We start from the raw sequence: 20,492 nt of genomic DNA on the forward strand, positions 1-20,492 counted from the left end.
CACATGCAAAACATTCTTTGTCGTGGATGTACACCATAAACACATAGTGATAGCCATAAAATAAAAATGCACAGAGACTATAAAACTTATAAAGAAATGGTTTAAGATATATCTCACACCTTTCCTCCCATAATTTCGTAATGGTCTAATTAACAAAGTGATGGACACTTCCACGTCATATACTTAAAGTTTCAAGTCCTTGTTTTCATTAAATAGAATTACATCCATCTTGATAAATTTTCATCAATATGATAAAAAATAATGACTAATTAATAAATCCTACTAGGATACAATAATTCACTTTTCTAATTTTAAAAGATTTGCATACATGTAGTACTTTTTAAAGAGAATCCTTTTATGATGTATCGAAGACTTAATATAATAATATTAATTTAATGAAATTGGGTAGTGACCCATATCTCCTTATACAGAACAAAGGATGAAAACACATAAATTATTATGGTTCTTATTAATGTATCTATTGCCTATGTGGTTCAATCCAAAACAACGAGTGGTTTACACGTACCTTAATATTCGACAAACAAATAATAGCTGTGCACTTGGTTTTGACATATTATTAAGAATATTCACTACATGACACCAAGTACTTCCTCGAGGGAAAAATATATAAATTGTTATTTCCTTCAGGAAAATTAAAAACATACGATGAAAACATTCAACAAGATCTGCCATCTTTTGCCTTAAAATAAAATTGACCAAGATGTTTCTACGTACGACTAATACGTGCAACAATGACCTTATACCACAAAATAACATTTATATTCTTTGTTATTTTATCTCTTCAGGAGGTGTTGTGATATTTCTTCATTCACCGGGGAATGAACCGGTCACTTTGATGCGCTTTAATTTTCAATTGCTCCTTTTTTTTTTTCCAACCACAAGATATTACTTCAAATTATTTCTCATATATCTTACAACTTCTTCTGCTTCAGAGAAAATTTCAAAGTTTTACTTCTTAAGGAGTAATGCAAAGTTTAACCACTAGAGAGTAAAGTTAGAAGTTCTACCAACTTCGGTAAATTTAAGAGTTCACTACTACGGGAGCAAATTTCAAAGTCTTACTACTTCGGGAGTAAACTTCGCATTTACTACTCCAAGTGTAAATTTAAGAGTCTTACTACTTCGGGAGTAAACTTCAGATTTACTACGAGTAAGGAAATTCAGAATATTTCTTCTCAATTATTCTACCTCTTCTAGAGGTGAGGCGTGATATTCTCACTACTTAGAGCACGTCTGTATTTATAGTCTTTACTAAATATTGTCACATTCACTTGAGGGGAATGGATCGTGTTTATACCATCAAAAGTTCTATTCTTCGAACAAATCATAATCATCGAACTTGCCTTAACCATATAAAATTGCATCACTTAGAACCTCCTTTAAGATATTGCTTCTTGAGAGAAATCGAGGCATAAATACAAATATTTCTCTAACATATCTTCCTTTATAATCATAATAATCCTATGAAAATATCACCACTTCCGGTGGTCATAAACATATATATATAGATTATTATGTAAAAGCATAATTGGAATTTTAGATAATTCAAATAGTACATATACGAGGCCTTGCAAACTAATTAACGTTGTGCTATCCCGTATAAAAAATAGCCCAAAATATGCAAATATATACATACACTTATATCAACATATACAAACATATAAGAAGGTAGAGAGAGATATAGAGCGCGAGAGAGAGAAAAGTTTGGATGATTTTTTGTAAGAATTAAAAAAAAGTCAATTTTGATAGCATTATTACCCCAATTAACATACAGCGTAATTTTCTCTATCAACTATTACTAGTAGTATCACCCATTTATTAATTCATTTTGCAATTTGTTAAGTTGTAACGCCAAAGGGTGGGGACCCCAAAATCACGTGACTCATTTTTACCTAACGGACTCGTCAAATCCCAAACAACCATCTGTAACGTTTCCCCTTCCCTTTATCTCAAATCCCTTCACACAAATGCATTCTCTTAACGTCCCAAAACGTTACCTTTCACGTCGTCAAACTTACCGTCCCTCCTCATGGCCGCTTCTTGTGACGACGATTTCTCTCTCTTAGCTGACGATACTAACACCACCTCCGTCACCGTCACTCCTTTCTCTCACCGTTACAAACCGCCGTTACAACGCTGTTCCAAAAATATCTCCGGCGATGATGACGTCGACGGTGACGCATACACCGATACACAATCCTATCATATAAATCCTTACGACGACGAAAACGATTCAATTCCGTTCGAAAACGACGTCGTTGTTAACGATAAACGAACGGATCGAGTGAATTTGTACGAAAATGACGCCGTTGTTAACAGATCTAACGATAAACGTATAGATCGAGAAGATTTAAGCGATAACAACAACAACTACAAGAGATCGAAAATCAGAGTGAATCCGTTGAATGTTTACGAGAACGATTCTAATCTGTTTGAAAACGACGTTGATGTGAACAGATCTAGGGTTAATTCATCGAACGATAAGAGAATCGTCGATCGAGAAGATGTTAGCGATAACAACAATTACAAGAGATTGAAAGTTGGAGTGAATTTGTATGAGAATGATTCAATTCCGTTTGAAAACGATAAACGTATCGATCGAGAGGATATAAGCGATAACGGAACGATAACACCGTATAATAACAGCTACAAGAGATCTAAACTTACGTCGAGTAGCGGGAGTGGAGAGTATAGGAAGGATCGAGAAGAATGGAGCGATACAGCGATCGCGTGTTTACTCGAGGCGTATATGGAGAAATTCGTGCAATTGAATAGAGGAAATTTGCGAGGTAGAGATTGGGAAGAAGTAGCGGCTATGGTTAGTGAAAGGTGTGAGAAACAATCGAAAAGTGTTGAACAGTGTAAGAATAAAGTTGATAATTTGAAGAAGAGGTATAAATTGGAAAGGCATAGGATGAGTACCGGTGGGATTACGATGAGTCATTGGCCGTGGTTTAAGCAAATGGAACAGATTGTTGGGAATTCGGTATCGGTTAAAGGTGGTGCTACTACGTCCGAGGAGGAAAAAACGATCGTTGCGATGAACAATTCTGGTACTAGCAGGCAATCGAAAAGGTAGTACATTTTCACTTTGGCAATTCTAATTGTATGGTAATTTAATTCATATTTAGTATGATGATGATATGAAATGTAAAAAAATAGAATCTTTTATGTGATTCAGTGTTGGAATATGTTTCCTTGAGCCGAGGGTCTATCGGAAACAACCTCTCTACCTTCACAAGGTAGGGGTAAAGGTGTGTACGCAGACTACCTTCCCCAAACCCCACTTGTGGGATTACACGGGGTATGTTGTTCTTCTTGTTGTTGATGACGATGATATGAAATGAGCTTAAAATGCAGAAGTGGGGATTATACTGCTGACCTTGACTTGTTTGGAACTGAGGCATTGTTGTTTGCATTGCATAAAAATCCTTAAATTATTGAGCAGAATGGATAAAGACGATTCATATAACGGACCATAATTGTTGAGGTTGCGGTGTAGTTGATTGATTGATTTGATAATATCCCTGCAAATTATCGATGTTGGATGTATAACAAGCTGATCTGCCATTGCTGAAGTGAAATCTTCTCGTTTTGGTTATATATTCTGTATTTACTTTCCATTTCAAAGAAATTTATCTTTTTAGTGTCCCATTTTAGGCTAATTTTCTGCTGCAAGGATCAAACGAACTTGTGCTGGAAAAAAGATGAATCTTTGTATATGGTGACTGGTTTGAATTATTTGTTGAAACATAGGGAACTGCTTATAAAAGTCGTAATTTCTTGTTTCGATGAATTGGACCAATTTTAAGTCCTTATTTTGTGTTCTAATTTGTGGGAAAATTTGAGGTCTTCAATTGTTTTTTGGAATATATTTTTACTTTTCAAGCTGTCCATCATACAGAACTAATCAGTTAAATGTGTATTAGTTTTATCGAAGCAAAAACTGGAGTTCCTTGTCTTTTCTTTCTTTGATATACTAGCTATTTGCTAACCTGAGTCTTATTCTAGCGGGATTCTGCATATAAAATACTTGAGTACAGTGTTCTTCTTCTTCTTCTTCTTTGGCGAATTATCTAACATTTCTGTTCCTCCTTCAGATATGGAACACCAGTGCCCGCTCCCAGCGGACAGATTGTAAAGTCAAAATCTTCTATGGGTCCAAGGTGGAGAAGGGTAGTTCTTAAAATTAGTGGTGCTGCACTAGCTGGAGCCACACCAAACACTAATGATCCGAACAACCTTGATCCAAAGGTTAATTTACTTCCATATTCTCTTATACAGTATTTTGAAGCAAGACTTGTTTAACCCTGGAAAAAACGAATTGGGTTTGAAAAATTTAATGTTAGTTAGTTTGGAGAGTATGCGCTATGTGATTATATTCATTCTGAGTGTCACATTCAAGATATTACATTATGTTGACATTCTTTAAGTGCAAATGTGGATGACAGATCAGTGAATTTACTGATGAAGAAATACCTATCACAAAAGCGAGGATTGACTTATATTTGCTAAATGAATGTGCGAGGATTGACTTATATTTGCTAAATGAATATAGTACAATGTATTTAGGCAAGATGCTAAACGCGTCTGTCAAGTTTGAATGTCAGGGTGATTGTAATGTTGATGAAAGTTTTTCTCATAGTTTGACTAGTTGTTAATGTGGCATTTAATAGTCTAGAGCACAAACCTTCACATTAATACTACTACTCTTCAATCCCAAGCATATTGGGGTTGACTATATAAATCCCCCGCTGTCCATGTTGCTCCATTTGAGTCCGTCTCAGTCAAATAGTATACACATTTAGTTTCTCTAGATTTTCTACTGGCATATAATTCTCTGACAAGACTAAAAGACTCCTATCGAACATTTGGACCTAAAGTAAACGTACTGACACTGGGGATAATTATCCCCAATGAATCTCCCTGATAGCCTTTTAGATTTTGTTTGTTCTTTGGTTATGTACTAGAGCTAACATACTTGTGCTCACTCTTTTGTAACTACTTTGCTTCTTCTAGATGCCATGAATAGAATCAATTACTTCATAAAAAAAAGTAAACTATACTAACATGACTAAAACTTAATCTGAATTTTCTTAATAAGGAACTTAATCTCACCTAATTTGTATTCTTGCATATTGCTGAAGAAATTTTAACAGTTGAATTCAAGCTGCTGTGGAAGTAAGTTGGCCTAAAACAACACAATCAGTGTTATCAAAAGCGAAAAACGCAAAAACCTTCTAGGTGTGTTGGGGCTCTAAGCGCAAATAACGCGTAGGCTTTATCGAAAAGAGGCGCAAATGGAGAAAAAATATAGATATACATATTTAGTCCAAGACTAAAAATTATAAGCATATATTTAGTCCAAGACTAAAAATTATAAGCATGAATAACAAATATATGTTCAAAGAAATTTACACTCTGCTTCAATTTTTTTGTCTTACTTTCCTTTTTAGTCTGTTTAAAAAAGGCCTCTTTCCTAATTTGGAAACTCTTTAATTTCAACATCATACATTGGCATGTTTAAGACCACAACATTAATGGGCATTTTGGTACATTATATATATTTTAGTTTAAGACCACAAAATTCAAAAGTTTTCTTTACTTTCTTGAACTTCGTGCCAAGTCAAACTTGTCACTCCCCAAAACGGATTGCAATGTGGCCGGTACCCGGTGCCTACCAACTTGCACCGAGCGAACCATTATCACATAATACGTACCGACTTATATTTGCGTAACTCAATTCATTAATAGTAACAATATTAATTATGAGAGAAATAGAGTAAATCCATTAACAATCAAAGTGCATTAAACATAAATTAGAAATAAGTAGAAACGTCATTGGCGATGCCATATGAGTACTCAAAATAATATAAATCCTCTATGACGCTACGAATGAAATAATAAAGTTACGAGGAGATTCCGCGGTATACAAAAGATACAACTGAAATAGAGTGATCCTACGAGTACAAGGGTGGGCTTACATATAGGAGAAAGTTGTCGGAACTCTATCCTGTACGCTAACCGCCCGTCTGCTAAACCTGACATATCATTTAAACAAACGATGCCCAAGTATTGGAATACTTAGATATGCATCGTAACCGCCACTCGTGATGGGGCAAGAGTTATACAAATATACATAAAGGAAGTGACAAGTGCATGAAATATAAATCAAATAAACAATTTAATTCACCAATGTAATGAAACCTAAGTTACTTTATAGCATGTTTAGGATTTTAAAAACATCCCAAGTGTCATAGTGTTCTGCCGTTCTTGATGTTCATTTCTCAAGTCTCACAATCATAGGTGATGTATACACTCGGGATGCCATCCACGAGGCTTGGCGTACTCTCTCCGCTAGATAGGCTATGATACACGGGGGTACAAAACCAACGGGTCCGATCATACCCTTGACCGTATGAGCAATGGTACACCAGTTACAGAACCCACGGGCCCGGTCATCCCCTCGATCGGATGAGCAAATCAACATCAATGTCTTTATAAAAACTCGTACTTACTTCCTTTTTCTAAAGGCTTTGACCGAATCTATGATTTATCATTTACAAGTGGCTCGAAGCTAGGCATACCTCAATATCCCGCTAAGTTAGCTAAAAGTTGTGTCGGTCGCTCCAACGATAATCAACAAGTTCAATCGGCATATATAAGGTCATTATTACTAAAGTATTCCCACAATATCAATTTAATCTATAAAGTGTTCGACACTTACATTAAATTCAAGGTTTCCTAAATCAACCCATGTCGGTGATATCATGCTCAATAACTTTAAGAACCTCAATAATGGTGTAGCTATCTTCATTTGAGTCATTAAAATCCAACATTCAAGTCTCAACATCACTATACCATCATCTCTTCCACCAAACGACTAATAAAACCTTACCTTATCAAAAAAAATAAAAAAATAAAAAATCTCTTCCACCAAACAACCAACACCATTAATAACAAGCTAGGGTGACACATTTATGGTCACTCCAACAACCAATTGGCATCATTAATACATTTGTTAGCGTGCTTAAAGTGTTAAACTTAAAGTTAAATCGGATTTTTCAGGGACGCTGCAAAACTAAGACAAACAATTTGAGACGCATGGAGTAATGTTTTTTCGATAAAGTGAAATATCAATTGTTTAGTGTCACCTCTTCTAGAACCGCTGATTCGCAAGGAAACGCTTGTCTTAGAACTTTGATGACGACACTGAAGCACACATTAAGCGAGGCGAAGCGCTCAACATGTTTTGAGCCTCGCTTTAGGGCTTAAGCGCGCCTTTGACAACACTCCTAGCAATCTATTCTTTCAATAGGTTTATTAATTTTGGGATGACTAAACTTTAATTTTTCTCATAGGAGTGTTCTTACTTTTTTACAATGTATTCAATGTAGAAAAAATGTTATGACCACTTGGGTGACTTTCCAATTGTACGTCCTAAGGAAGAGACTTTATCACAAACGTAATGTCAGTGTTACCAGCAAGATAAATGTATAAAAACTTCTCAACTTGTGTAAGAGAAATCGATGGGGGCAAGCAAGAAGTTGTCATATTAATTGCTGCCACCTTTTTAAACTCTGTTTCCTAATTAAATGAGATGTCGTACTCTGTATTTGTAAAAGAGGTAAGTGTTTATTTTTTTGTCAATGCTGATAATAAAGTTTGAATCTTTGAATATACCAGGTGGCAATGCTAGTTGCTAGAGAAGTCTCAATTGCTTGTCGTCTTGGTATAGAGGTATCAGTCAGAAAAGCTTCTGAATTTTTTCAAAGGAGTAGTGCTTTTACTGTGATCTGATTCCCTCAAACATGCATGTTAATTGTTACCACAGGTGGCAATAGTTGTTGGCGGACGCAATTTCTTTTGCGGAGACACATGGGTAACTTCAACTGGATTGGATAGATGTACTGCCTATCAAATTGGGTAATTTCCTCCTGTTTCTGTTATAATTTGCTGTGCAATTATTAGCTAAGTTTCACCGTCATCCATTTCGTTTATTTTCATATAAGAGGTGGACTGATAAAATCACACTTGATAGTCCAGTGATTGTTTCTAGCTTCTATGTCCTGTTTGTGGTTTCCGGTGTCTACGCTATTTTTATCTATGGTAACTTCTATGTTGGTCAAATACTTTTCTGAGCTTTTAATTATTAAGATATATTACGATTTCTTCATTTATATCCTCATTATTGCATGTGGATATGGGAATGACAAAATAGTTGAAATGCATGAGGAAAAAGAAAAAAAATCTAGAGTGTGTGTCTATGATGTGCAGAGCAACTATTTTTAAAATGATCTCTAATATGAATTATAGGGGCTTGTACTATCTACTACTATGGAATAGATCTTTAACAACAACAACAACAACAATAACATGCCCTGTGTAATCCAACAAGTGGGGTGGTCTGGGGAGGAATAGATCTTTAAGAAAAAGGGTCTATGATGTGCAGAGTTGTTCTTAAAAATGATTTTGCAATATGAGTTATAGGGGCTTGCACTCGTTACAACCGTGGAATATATCTTTTAATGTGTTTATAAAAAGGCAAAAAGAACTTCCATGTAAATGCTTATACAAACACGGGCATGATTACTTGATTTGAGGTGTCCTGGTTACGGATTTGGGGCTTTTAATTTATATTAAGTACAACAAATATTTGGCTAAAGTTTACTTCAACATGAATAAACTGACAAAAAATTAAATTGGAGTATGGCTAGTGGTTCTGTTACTATTTGTTATTTCTTGTACTTTTTATTTATTTATTATTATTATTATTATTATTATTATTTTTATTTTTATTTTTATTTCTTGTACTTTGACTATTGTATTAATTTGTTTTCACGGTTTTTTCGTTATTCCTTTTTCGTCTTGCTTGTTCCTATGCCTAGGGTCTACCGGAAACAACCTCTCTACCATGATAGAGGTAAGGTTTGCGTACATTCTACCCTGTCCAGACCCCACTTTGTGGGATTTCGCTGGGTATGTTGTTGTTATGGCTAGTGGAAGAAACAAGGCTGCTTTTGACATGGACAAAATGAAAAAGTTGTATTAAATCATGATTCCAGCCCCAAAATTTGATTTTAAAGGTCAACTAGCTTTGAAGGAAATAAAATTATTTCACACAATCTTTACCCTTGCATGAAATTTCACTGAATCAAGTCTTAAATATGTTTTGACAGATAGTTGGTTTTGTTCACTGATGTGAGATAATTTGCTCTCACTTCCCAAACCTAGTAATGGTACTTCCATTATTCATCGTATCATTTCCCAATCTTGCAGAATGATGGCAACTATGATGAATTCCATACTGCTACAGTCAGCATTAGAGAAGGTGGGTGTGCAGACTCGTGTGCAAAGTACATTTTCCATGCCTGAGCTTGCTGAGCCATACAGTAGGCAACGAGCTATACGACATCTTGAAAAAGGTAGAGTTGTGATATTTGGTGGTATTGGAGCTGGCACAGGGAATCCGCTCTTCTCTACGGATACAGCTGCAGCACTCAGAGCTTCTGAAAGTACAAAACGTTACACTTGAAATGTCTTATTTTACTATTTCTGAGTGGTTGTTGATTTGAAGTTTTCCATGTTCAGTTCATGCTGATGCACTACTCAAGGGTGCAAATGTAGACGGTGTCTATGTTTGTGACTCCCGAAATAATAGTGTTGCTGCTGAGCATATTTCCTATAGGGAGCTGGTTTCTGGAGGAGATTCCCCATTGGATATGATGGCTGTTACATTATGCGAGGAGAATGCAATTCCTGGTCCGTATTTTCTGAATGTGCTGTTTAAATTGCGCGACTCTATTCTATAGAATGTTTTCCAATTTTCCCATGTTTGGTTGGTTAAAATTTTTGAAAAAGATTTTCTCTAGGAACCCATAGCCTCCTTCCCCTTCACCCCACACCCGTAAACCCACCGCCATATCCCATAGTGTTTGCCTAGATTATAGACAAATATATTAAAATAATATTTTTGTATACTTACAAACCCCAGAAAATAACACATCTTACTCCCACCCTCATAGCCCCCATCCCCACCACCTCCACACCCTAAAACCAACCCCATCCCCCATAGTGTTTGCCTAGATTATATACAAATGTGTTTTTGAAGAATATCACTTGCATACTTACCAAACACCAGAAAATAAGTAAGAAACCCACTTATTTTTGAGGAAAACACTTTCCTTCATACCAAACACACCCTTAATAGAAGTGTGTTTAGTTCCAATCTGAAGAATAAACACTCTTACATGCTTTGCTTTTCTTGCAGTTGTTATTTTCAATCTTCATGGGTCTGGAAATATATCAAGAGCGTTATGTGGAGAGCAGCTGGGTACACTGATCGATCAAACAGGACGGGGTAGCTAGCGTTTTCTTGACGTATGTGTGGCATTTGCCTTCATCACAGAACTCTCAGGTTAATTTATTAAAAACGATAGAGAGATTCACAGAGAGCAGCATTGAGGCTGCAATGGCCATGGAATATCCGAGTTGAGCGCCCCATGACCTATACTCGGATTTGTTTTATAACATGGGAAGGCGATAATTGGATCTTACTTAAAACAGATTATTACAAAGATTAAGATATCATCTAGTTTATAGAACTGATGAACTGTATGCTGTAGTTTAGATTTTCTTTCGACTGAACTTACTGGAATAGTGTTATAGGTTGGATTAAACATGTGTAGTGAGTTGAGTTATTCTTGGAAGGAATGTACATGCAGTTTTTGGGATCTTTGAAGATATGCAAGTCGATCCCTTTTAATTTTGGTCCTTTTTTTCTTCTCTTATTCTTTCTTTAATGTTTTGAAGTATGTGAAGATTTGTTATTCGACTTGTAATTTAGGAAACTTTATACTCCGGCCTTGAGCCGAAGGTCTATCGGAAACTTCTTCTCTACCTCCCAAGGTAGGGGTAAGGTCTACATACACTCTACTCTCTCCAGGCCTCACTTGAGGGATTACATGGATATGTTGTTGTTGTTGTTGTTTATACCCGGCCGTTTTAATTTATGTAATGTAGTTTGATTTGATATGAAGTTTAAGTAAAAAAAGTTACTTTTGTGGTTTTAGATATGCCGTAATAATTGTCCGGTTATAAAAGTTTTCCACTCAGGGTTTAATGGGAAATGCATAAATTGGAGTGGAGGGTAGAATTCTATTCTGCTTGGTTGTTGAGAGGGTTTACAATATATAACATGTAAGAGTACGGAGCCTAAAGGGCACTAAAATGTACAAAATAAACCAAAAGGGGTGCTTCATTCCACAATATATCAAAAGGGGTATAATGTGGAGGGGCCAACGTTATACCCCCAATTTTTTTTCCCCTATCAGACCAAAAAAAATAAAAAATAAATAAAAAATTTAAAGTATAACGTGGACGGATCCACGTTATACAAAATTTATAATCTTGTATAACGTGGATCATTCCACGTTATACAATGTTTTCATCTCTTCCCATTTCATTCATTAATACATGACAAAGATGACTCTTCCCATTTCATTCTAATTGTCATATATATTGTATAACGTGGATCAGTTCACGTTTGAGTCATATATATATATATATATATATATTACCCCCCTCCCACCCCCCCTAACGTTTTACAAAAATAGTTTGTAAGACGATGACCGATTTAAATTATATCCGGTTGTTTTTTTAATAATAAAAAAAATTTAGAATTTTTAATTTTTAACTCAAACATACGCCACAAGTCATATAATAATTAACTCAAACAAATATTTTAACTCATACAATAATTAAATATGTGTTATATATGCGAACATTAAAAAAATATTAAAATATAAGTTAAATAAATGTCACACATTAACTGAGTAGTAAGTGTTAAATTACATACGTTATTAAATGGCAGAAGACATATTATATATTCTTAAAAGATTACATAAGGAAATAACGATCGCATAAACTTAAAAAAACATAAGAACCAACAAAAACAACAACTACCGATTTATGTCGCACGATTCTTGTTATGCCTGTTTGCTTGCACGCACTACACTTCTAAAATGAAAGAAAAAATTGCAAGAAAAAGTCATAATAAAAATCGCCTTGCGTAAATCAGTAGTTGTTATTGTTTGTTGGTTCTTATGTTTTTTCCTAAGTTGTACGATCGTTGTTTCCTTATGTAATCTTTCAAGAATATATAATATGTCTTCTGCCGTTTAATAACGTATGTAATTTAACATTTACTACTCAGTTAATGTGTGACATTTATTTAACTTATATTTTAATATTTTTTTAATGTTCGCGTATAACACATATTTAATTATTGTATGAGTTAAAATATTTGTTTGAGTTAATTATTATATGACTTGTGGCGTATGTTTGAGTTAAAAATTAAAAAATCACTGAATTTTTTTTTAATTAAAAAATCAACAGGATATAATTTAAATTTGGCCAACGTCTTACAAACTATTTTTGTAAAACGTTGGGGTGGGGGGGGGAGGGGGTATATATATATATATATATATATATATATATATATATATATATATATATATATATATATATATATATATATTGTATAACGTGGACTGATCCACGTTATACAATATATATGACTATTAGAATGAAATGGGAAGAGTCATCTTAGTCGTGTATTAATGAATGAAATGGGAAGATTTAAAACATTGTATAACGTGGATCGCCCACGTTATACTTTTAAATTAATTTTTTTTTTTTTGTCCGACAGGGGAAAAAAAAAATTGGGGGTATAACGTTGGTCCCTCCACGTTATACCCCTTTTGGTATATTGTGAAATGGAGCACCCCTTTTGATTTATTTTGTGCATTTTAGTGCCTTTAGGCTCCGGACTCTAACATGTAAGTTTACATGAACATTGTGAAATGGAGCACCCCTTTTGATTTATTTTGTGCATTTTAGTGCCTTTAGGCTCCGGACTCTAACATGTAAGTTTACATGAATCAATAGCTTTACCCGGATCTCTTGGATGATGTCTCTTACTTTCCATACCAAACCACAAACTAAGGCTATGTACACTGTTGTTTTAACCTTATACAATTTCTGATCCACTATAGGAACATAAAATATCACTGTGATAGATCCACTTCATCCATTTTGGATTGGTATGACATATCACTAAGAAATTCTCACCTGGTCATTGTGGTAGTCATTAATTATGTTGCTCGTATTCTTCAAATGTATTGTTATACTCGTTTTTGAAAAATTCTACACATCCTACGTCAAGTTTAAAGAACTTTTGCGTACATCGTTTTTATCTTTTTATGAGTCTATAAAGAAAAAGAACTTTTGTGTAATCTCTTTAATCTTGGTCTGCCTTGGTTACATATTGAAACATTCTAATACGAAAAAAAGTGCATATAAATTAGGATAGAGAAAGTAACATATGATAAAAAGTGTGGCACGGAGACTTGTATTATTGTTTTGAACTTGTAGAAATCTGTGATTGAAGTTATAGTCTAGTGATTGTAGTTTCAACGCACATTCAAAGTAATGTAGGGTCCAAATTTTTACCAAGATTTTCTTTTACTGGTTTTTTCTTAAATTAACTACTTCAATCTCAAGCTAGTTATGACCGGTTAAATGAAGGGTCTGTATTAATTCTTATGCAATTCAACTAGTTCATCATTCAGTAATTCATTAGCAAACTTGATTTGACCTAAAAACTTTATACTCGCTTTCGGCGGAGGAACCATACATAATTTTTACGAAGAAAATTCATTATATAAAAAAGTAGATACACGAAAATGTTAAGAAGATTCAACATGTACTATTAAGTATATAATATTTTTGACCCTGTATATACAACATTATTTACTGACGAATCCCTTTGCTCAGCCCCTGTCTGCCTGATCCACTTTAGTTGGCATTATATTTTTGTTAATATTCAGAAAAAATATTCCATCCATTTCAATTTGTTCGTCTGATTTTAACTTAATACTGAGTTTAAGAAAGTAAAGAATACTTTTGAAACTTGTAGTCTTAAACTAAAGATATGTAGCATGTATCAAAATGCCCCTTAATCTTGTGGTCTCAAACACGCCTGTGAAAAATTAAAATTGAAGAGTTATTGAAAAAAGAAAAAAGACATTCTTTTTAAACAGGTTAAAAAGCAAAGTAGGACAAATAAATTGAAGCGACGGAGTAACATATTTATATATTTTTAGCTAAAGAATCATGTACTATTGTACTATCATGAGGAGAAAAAACACAAAAAAGAATAAAAATAAAAATAGGTCCAGAGTATGTGTCTCAAATTTGTCATTTGGCTCATCAGACATGAAAACTGGCTGATTGAAGTTGCGGGAATCACGCCAAGGAAAATTGTAGTAGTGACAAAAAGGAAACAAGAAAAAATAAAAGCTGTCAAAAAAATATATTTACAAATTGACAGCCTATCTACATGTTGTGCTTTTTCCCATCAATGATGAATACTTGACAGTCTAAAGGATAATGGAGACAATATCATTTGGAGACAAGTCAAAAAGTAAATTTATAAAACAGATATAGTAGTAGTACTATTTACACTATTTTCCTTGCTCAAACATTGTCGGTTCGTTTGGTTTATGAGATAAAGAGATAATAATTTCAGCATAAATTTATATTTATTCTTCGTTTAGCAGGCGTTTGGACATGCGATTTGAGATTCTCAAATCATCTAATAAGATATAACTTGGAATTTCAAATCATGATTTCAAAATTTTTAAATATAAAAGTTGACCTATAAGGTTATATTTTATAAAAATAGATCTATAAGTTGGTATATATATATTCACCAATCATATTTACCAACAATTTATATCAAATATTAAAAGATCTACAAGTTGGCTGAATATTTATAATAAAATTTATTCTTACCAATCATGTGAGAAGATTATTTTAAAGAGTAGTTATATTACAACTGATGTTTAATTTTCCATTTTATTGAACTAAAGTTTGATCAATTGATGTTGTATTTTTTTTAGAAAGGCCTTCTAGTAGCGTATTAATTTTATTATGAACTATGACTTGCTCATTTAGTAAGAATGTATAAGAATTGAGAAAGTTTTGATGGTTTTCACAACTTATGATTTTTTTTAATGTCTATAAAAAAAAAAAATATAACTTAAGAAATTCAAATTACATATCCAAATAAAACTTCAATTTCAAATAATTATGATTTCATCTTATGATTTCATATCATGTCCAAACGGCTCCTTAATAATTTTGAAATAGTTTGTATTGCAATTATGGAACTATTTATATAATGTACGTAATATGGCATAACAATCCCCAGATTACTAATCTCGGAGTGGCAAAGTGACTTTCTCCAGAGTTCTTCTCCCAAAAAATTATAAAACGTCAATGTTAAAATTTGAAAGTTTATGACAATTTATTTAGTGTAAAATCAAGCACATGTTTTATATTATACGTTGTAGATCCTATTTTTTTGTCTAATGAACTAAATATTTATATATCAATTAAATAATCTTATTATTATAATCAATATACAATTTCGGTATGACTTGTTTGCCAACCAAATAACACCTCATTTCATTCTTTGGTGAATGAAAAGGCATGTCACGTTTGGTTTGAAGAAAAAAATGTCATTTTAAGATCAAAAGATTTAAAAGGTATTTATCGTACGTTAAACACTTTATTTTAACAATACAAAGTCTAAAAACTCTTGTTACACTTAAATTTCGTGTTTAATAAAACTAAAATACAGTATAAAATCAATTGGAAAAGTGTAGTTTTTTTTTTTTTTTTTTTTTTTTAAATTTCTTATGGAACCTTTACACGGTTCGAGTAGGGCAAACGAAAAGCAAAAATAGGTCCAATAATGAAGCATATGCATTAGCGTGACAAGAAGCAATCATGACATGTTTAGATGTCTTTGGGGATAATTTCACTTAGGCTTTGAGATTGTTGAGAATTACACTATTAGAGTTCATTCTTTGAAAATATGAATTCCTAGTATAAATTATATGGTAAATTAGTTTTACGTTGACTGCCAACTTACTGTAACCTTCATTGCTTCTTGCTATAAATATAAATTACTATACTGAACACACATAAGTGGAGTTAATCAAAGCAAATAAAATATAATCAACAATTTCTTAGATGGTAAGCAACTGGCCATTTGGTGGGATTGTAATTCAAATTTATATTAAACAACATTTTGGTCTAGGTGAGTCTACTTATTAAATTATTCATAGTTTTACCATGACTCTGATACTTACCGCCAAAGGTTAGGGTACTTTTTCATTCTTAATAAAATGTCTAGAATTTGAGTTTTTAAAATGAAATTGCCTTTTGTATAAAAGGCTTTACTCCTGAAGTGAGATTTTCTGATGCAATCTCGAAATAATTAGACACAAAAGTAGGTACCAAATACAGGACACCACATGACCAAAAAAATATGGTTCACTAAATTCTACTAGTGCTATATTTTGACTTACTTGCAAATAACCCTACAAGTTATTTGAAAGTCAAACAATGCCAATCAGGGAGCTAGTAGAGTGAAGCTTTGCCTTCAACACAATCTTGAAAATAAATTAAATACAAAGAATTAACATTACATTACATCAGGAAAAACTACACAGTGGACTGATTGCTGCACTCCTTAGGGCTTGTTGGATCATCTCATTTTCCAATAGTGCAGCAACTGGAATAATAACACAAAAGCAACCAAATAACTACTAGTAACATACTAGATGAAACATAAGTCCATGACTTTTGAACTTGTCATTTGCAGTAAGATACTGCAAATTGAACATATACTAGGACTATGAAACACCCGTGCCAACCAAGATTAGATCAAAAAATTAGTAACCGGGAAGTCCATCTTCGGTGGTGGCAAGGGAGGGGGAAAGAGAATTACGCGATTCGTCATAATCTTCACCTAATGGAGATTGTTCAACTCTAATCTCCTCAATCAATTTAACAACTTCAATCATAGTTGGCCTTTTTTCAGGTTGTGGCACTACACAAGCCATAGCTACATGTAACATTGACACCAATTCCTCCTCAATGTTCTTGTACCTCAACAATTCTTGATCAAACACTTCAGCAGTCCACTCATCCCGGACTACTGATCGAACCCATTTAGGCAAATCGACAGCCAATTCTTCTTCCTCGACTCGAGGCCTACTCGGTGAAGGGTACTCCGAGGGAGCTCTACCAGTAAGCACTTCTAATAACAATACTCCAAAGCTATAAACATCAGATTTTTGTGATAGCCTCTTGATTTCGGATTGTTCAGGCGCTTTATATCCTCCCAATCTGGCTATGGCATGGACAGGATTCAAAAGCAACGACAACCCAAAATCGGATATACAGGCCACCCCATTTTTGTCAAGCAACACATTGGATGATTTCACATTCCCATGTGGGATTCTTGAATCTGCATACTCTTCATGAATGTGAGCTAGACCTCTAGCTGCCCCTAGTACCAAGCTAATTCTTGTTGTCCAATCCAAAGGAATTCTCCCTGGTCCTCTGTTTCCTATTAGAATCAAGAAATCAAAAAAACCATCAATATTAGTATCTTAACCTATGTTGCTCGGGCTCACCAAAAATGTTGTCGCACCCGTGTCACATCCTCCAAACATGCATTATTTCTGAAGATTTCTGGAGGATCTAACACGCAACCATCGACATTTTTGAAGAGCTCGAGCAATACAGATCTTAACAACCCCCAAAAAGACAATCTTGAATTACAAAACAATCTTAATCTATGCTCCTGGGACTCTCCAAAAATGTCACCTCACCCGTATCGGATTCTCTAAAAACGCATTGTTTCCGGAGATTTCTGGAGGATCCGACACGCATCCGTCGACAATTTTGAAGAGTCCTAGAATACAGATCTTAACAACCCCAAAAAAGACAATCTTGAATTAAAAAACAATCTTAACTTTGACATAAATAATTTCCTAAAGTTAGTTACCATGAAGAAGTGAATGCAAACTCCCATTAGGCAAATAGTCATAAACAAGCAATTTTTCCTCCTTGGCATAATAATAAGCTCTAAGCTTCACCATATTAGGATGCTTAAGCTTCCCAATAACATCCATATACTGCTCAAACTCCTTTCTTGGACATGGATTTGCATCTTTCAATCTCTTCACAGCAACTACAATCCCATCATCAAGAACTGCCTTATAAACAGTACCTAAACACCCTTTCCCAAGCATCTCAGCTGATGCTCTTAACAAATCTTCAAGCTCAAATTTCTTCCTCCTATCGAAAAACACGAGTTTACTCCTATCAGTACCTGATGTACCATCACTATCACCACCACCATTATTCGCGTAAACGCGTTTTTCACTCGAATAACTACTCCTTCTCTTCCCATACTCACTGCCTGACATTGAATAACTCTCTCTTGAATACTTACCACAGTAATATGCTACCATAAATGAAACTACAACTAACAATGCCACCACATTAACCATCACTATTGCTACTACCCATCCTTTACTTAACCCTTTTCGCGGTTTTTTTTCGCGGGGTTCTTCAATAGTATCCGTTGATGATGATGAAGGTAAAGAACTAGGATTTGAAGGAACTGTTTGTGTATATGAACATTGAGGTAAACTACCAATTCCACACAACCCTTCATTTCCATCAAAACTATTTTCACCAAATTTGTTGTATAAACCATTTGGAACCAACCCATATAGCTCATTATTCGATAAGTTCAGTTCTTTAAGATTTTCAAGAACATTCAAAGATTTTGGAATTGTGCCAGAAAGTTGGTTATTTTGTAAACGAAGTGTGAGTAATCTGGTTAAATTTCCAATTTGGATAGGAATTGATCCTTCAAGATTGTTATTTGAAATGTCAAGACGGAGAAGTCTTCGAAGAGATGAAATTTCAGGTGGAATTTTACCCGAAAAGTCGTTACCGGAGAGGTAAATGAGTTTAAGATTAGTGCATTGAGTGATGGATATGAGAGTTCCATTAAGGCGATTATTACGAAGGTCTAGAAGTCTAAGAAGAGGGAGAGATGCAAGGGCTGTGATCGGTCCCCGGAGATTCAAGAAAGGGAGGATCAAGGCTGATACACGGTTGTTTATGCATTTTACGCCGAGCCAATGAGCTGAGCATGGGGTGGTAGAGGGAGAGGGAAGTGTCCAATTGTGGAGGAGAGTGCCGTGGATGTCGGTTTGGGATTGAAAACGGAGGAGAGCGGTGGTGTCGTTGGCGGTGTTCGCGGTGGTGGTGGTGGTTGTGATGAGTAGTGTGAGGAGGAGAAAGGAGAAAAAACGGTTCATGTTTTTGAAGGTTTAATGCACAATGAGCGGGAAGTGTGGAGTTGAGTTTTTAAATATTAGGAGTAGGAAGAGAACAAAACAAGTTGAATTTGTAGATTAGATAGTGTGATTTTTATTTTATTGTTATAATCTTGGAGTCCGTAGAAATTTGCGTGCTTTTGATTAATTCCATGGAATATTCATCTCTCTCATCAAAACAGTGTGTACGAGTGTTGAATTTGTGTACGATGTTGATCATTGGCGGAGACAGAATTTTCATTAAGGAGTGTAAAAATATGAAGAAGTAAATACACGAAAAAGTCAATGGTGTTCAACATCTACTATATATACATAAAAATAATTTTAACCTTGTTTATACAATATAATTTTCCGCCGAAGGGGGTTCGGTCCCTCAATCCTACCTAGCTCCGCCCCTATGTTGATTAGATAACGGGGAAAAACTTAATGCACTTGATGTTTACACTTAATTATACTCCTTCCGTCCTAATTTAAGCGACACACTTTTCTTTTTAGTTTGTTTTCATATTTCTAAAATTAAAAACAACTTAATTTTAAAATTTTACTTTTACCCTTAATGAAATTATTTATAGACACACAAATCTCTAAGGTTTGTTCCATAAATTTAAAATATTTCTTCCTTTCTCAACTTTTGTACCTAGGTCAAATAGTGTCATATAAATTGAGACGTAGAAAATACTAATGTATCATAATTAAGTTATACTGTAATTAAGTAGATAACGTGTATAATTAACTATTATATAGTTTAGTTATAAGTGAAACTTATTTAAGATATGCGTTATGTATTAGTCGAATTGATATAAATATGGAGTGCATATAAAATTTTGGTCAGTAACAGTGTGAAATTTATGGAACAAAAGAGTACAAAATAGGGGTTGAATTTGTGGACGGTGTAGATTAGACAGTGTGAAATTTTAGGAACAAAAGAGTACGTTAAAGTTGAATTTGTATACAGTGTATTTTTGTTTGATCTTTCCCTCAATAAGTAAGAAATTAAGAGAAAGGACAAGATAATGACAAGGCTAAGAAAATGACAAAAGTGATCCCTTGAATATATTTTTGAATACATACAATATTTATATGGAGTAGTATGTTAAAGGGGTGGTCTTTTCGCAATAAATACTTACTCGCACTCAATATTTACATTAAAATTTACCCAAAATAATTTTATAAGAAAATGAGAATACATAATAATTA

General features: G+C 34.1%; 2 protein-coding genes across 2 annotated transcripts; one reads left to right on the plus strand and one right to left on the minus strand.

Annotated features, from left to right (window-relative positions):
- The first annotated feature begins 1,955 nt into the window (after positions 1 to 1,955).
- On the plus strand, positions 1,956 to 10,786 carry LOC132057394 (uncharacterized). The gene is made up of 7 exons (XM_059449987.1): positions 1,956 to 3,096; positions 4,122 to 4,275; positions 7,708 to 7,761; positions 7,856 to 7,947; positions 9,301 to 9,536; positions 9,613 to 9,783; positions 10,292 to 10,786. Exons 1-7 carry the CDS (start codon positions 2,051 to 2,053, stop codon positions 10,387 to 10,389), a joined length of 1,851 nt encoding a protein of 616 aa, XP_059305970.1. The 5' UTR covers positions 1,956 to 2,050; the 3' UTR covers positions 10,390 to 10,786.
- Positions 10,787 to 16,521: 5,735 nt separating this feature from the next.
- On the minus strand, positions 16,522 to 19,344 carry LOC132057395 (leucine-rich repeat receptor-like protein kinase PXC1). The gene is made up of 2 exons (XM_059449988.1): positions 17,948 to 19,344; positions 16,522 to 17,506 (listed from the first exon to the last, which is right to left on the minus strand). The coding sequence occupies exons 1-2, from the start codon at positions 19,275 to 19,277 to the stop codon at positions 16,827 to 16,829; spliced, it is 2,010 nt and encodes a 669-aa protein (XP_059305971.1). The 5' UTR covers positions 19,278 to 19,344; the 3' UTR covers positions 16,522 to 16,826.
- Positions 19,345 to 20,492: the final 1,148 nt, after the last annotated feature.

The sequence above is a fragment of the Lycium ferocissimum genome, chromosome 5 (assembly GCF_029784015.1).
Source record: "Lycium ferocissimum isolate CSIRO_LF1 chromosome 5, AGI_CSIRO_Lferr_CH_V1, whole genome shotgun sequence".
Classification (NCBI taxonomy): domain Eukaryota; kingdom Viridiplantae; phylum Streptophyta; class Magnoliopsida; order Solanales; family Solanaceae; genus Lycium; species Lycium ferocissimum.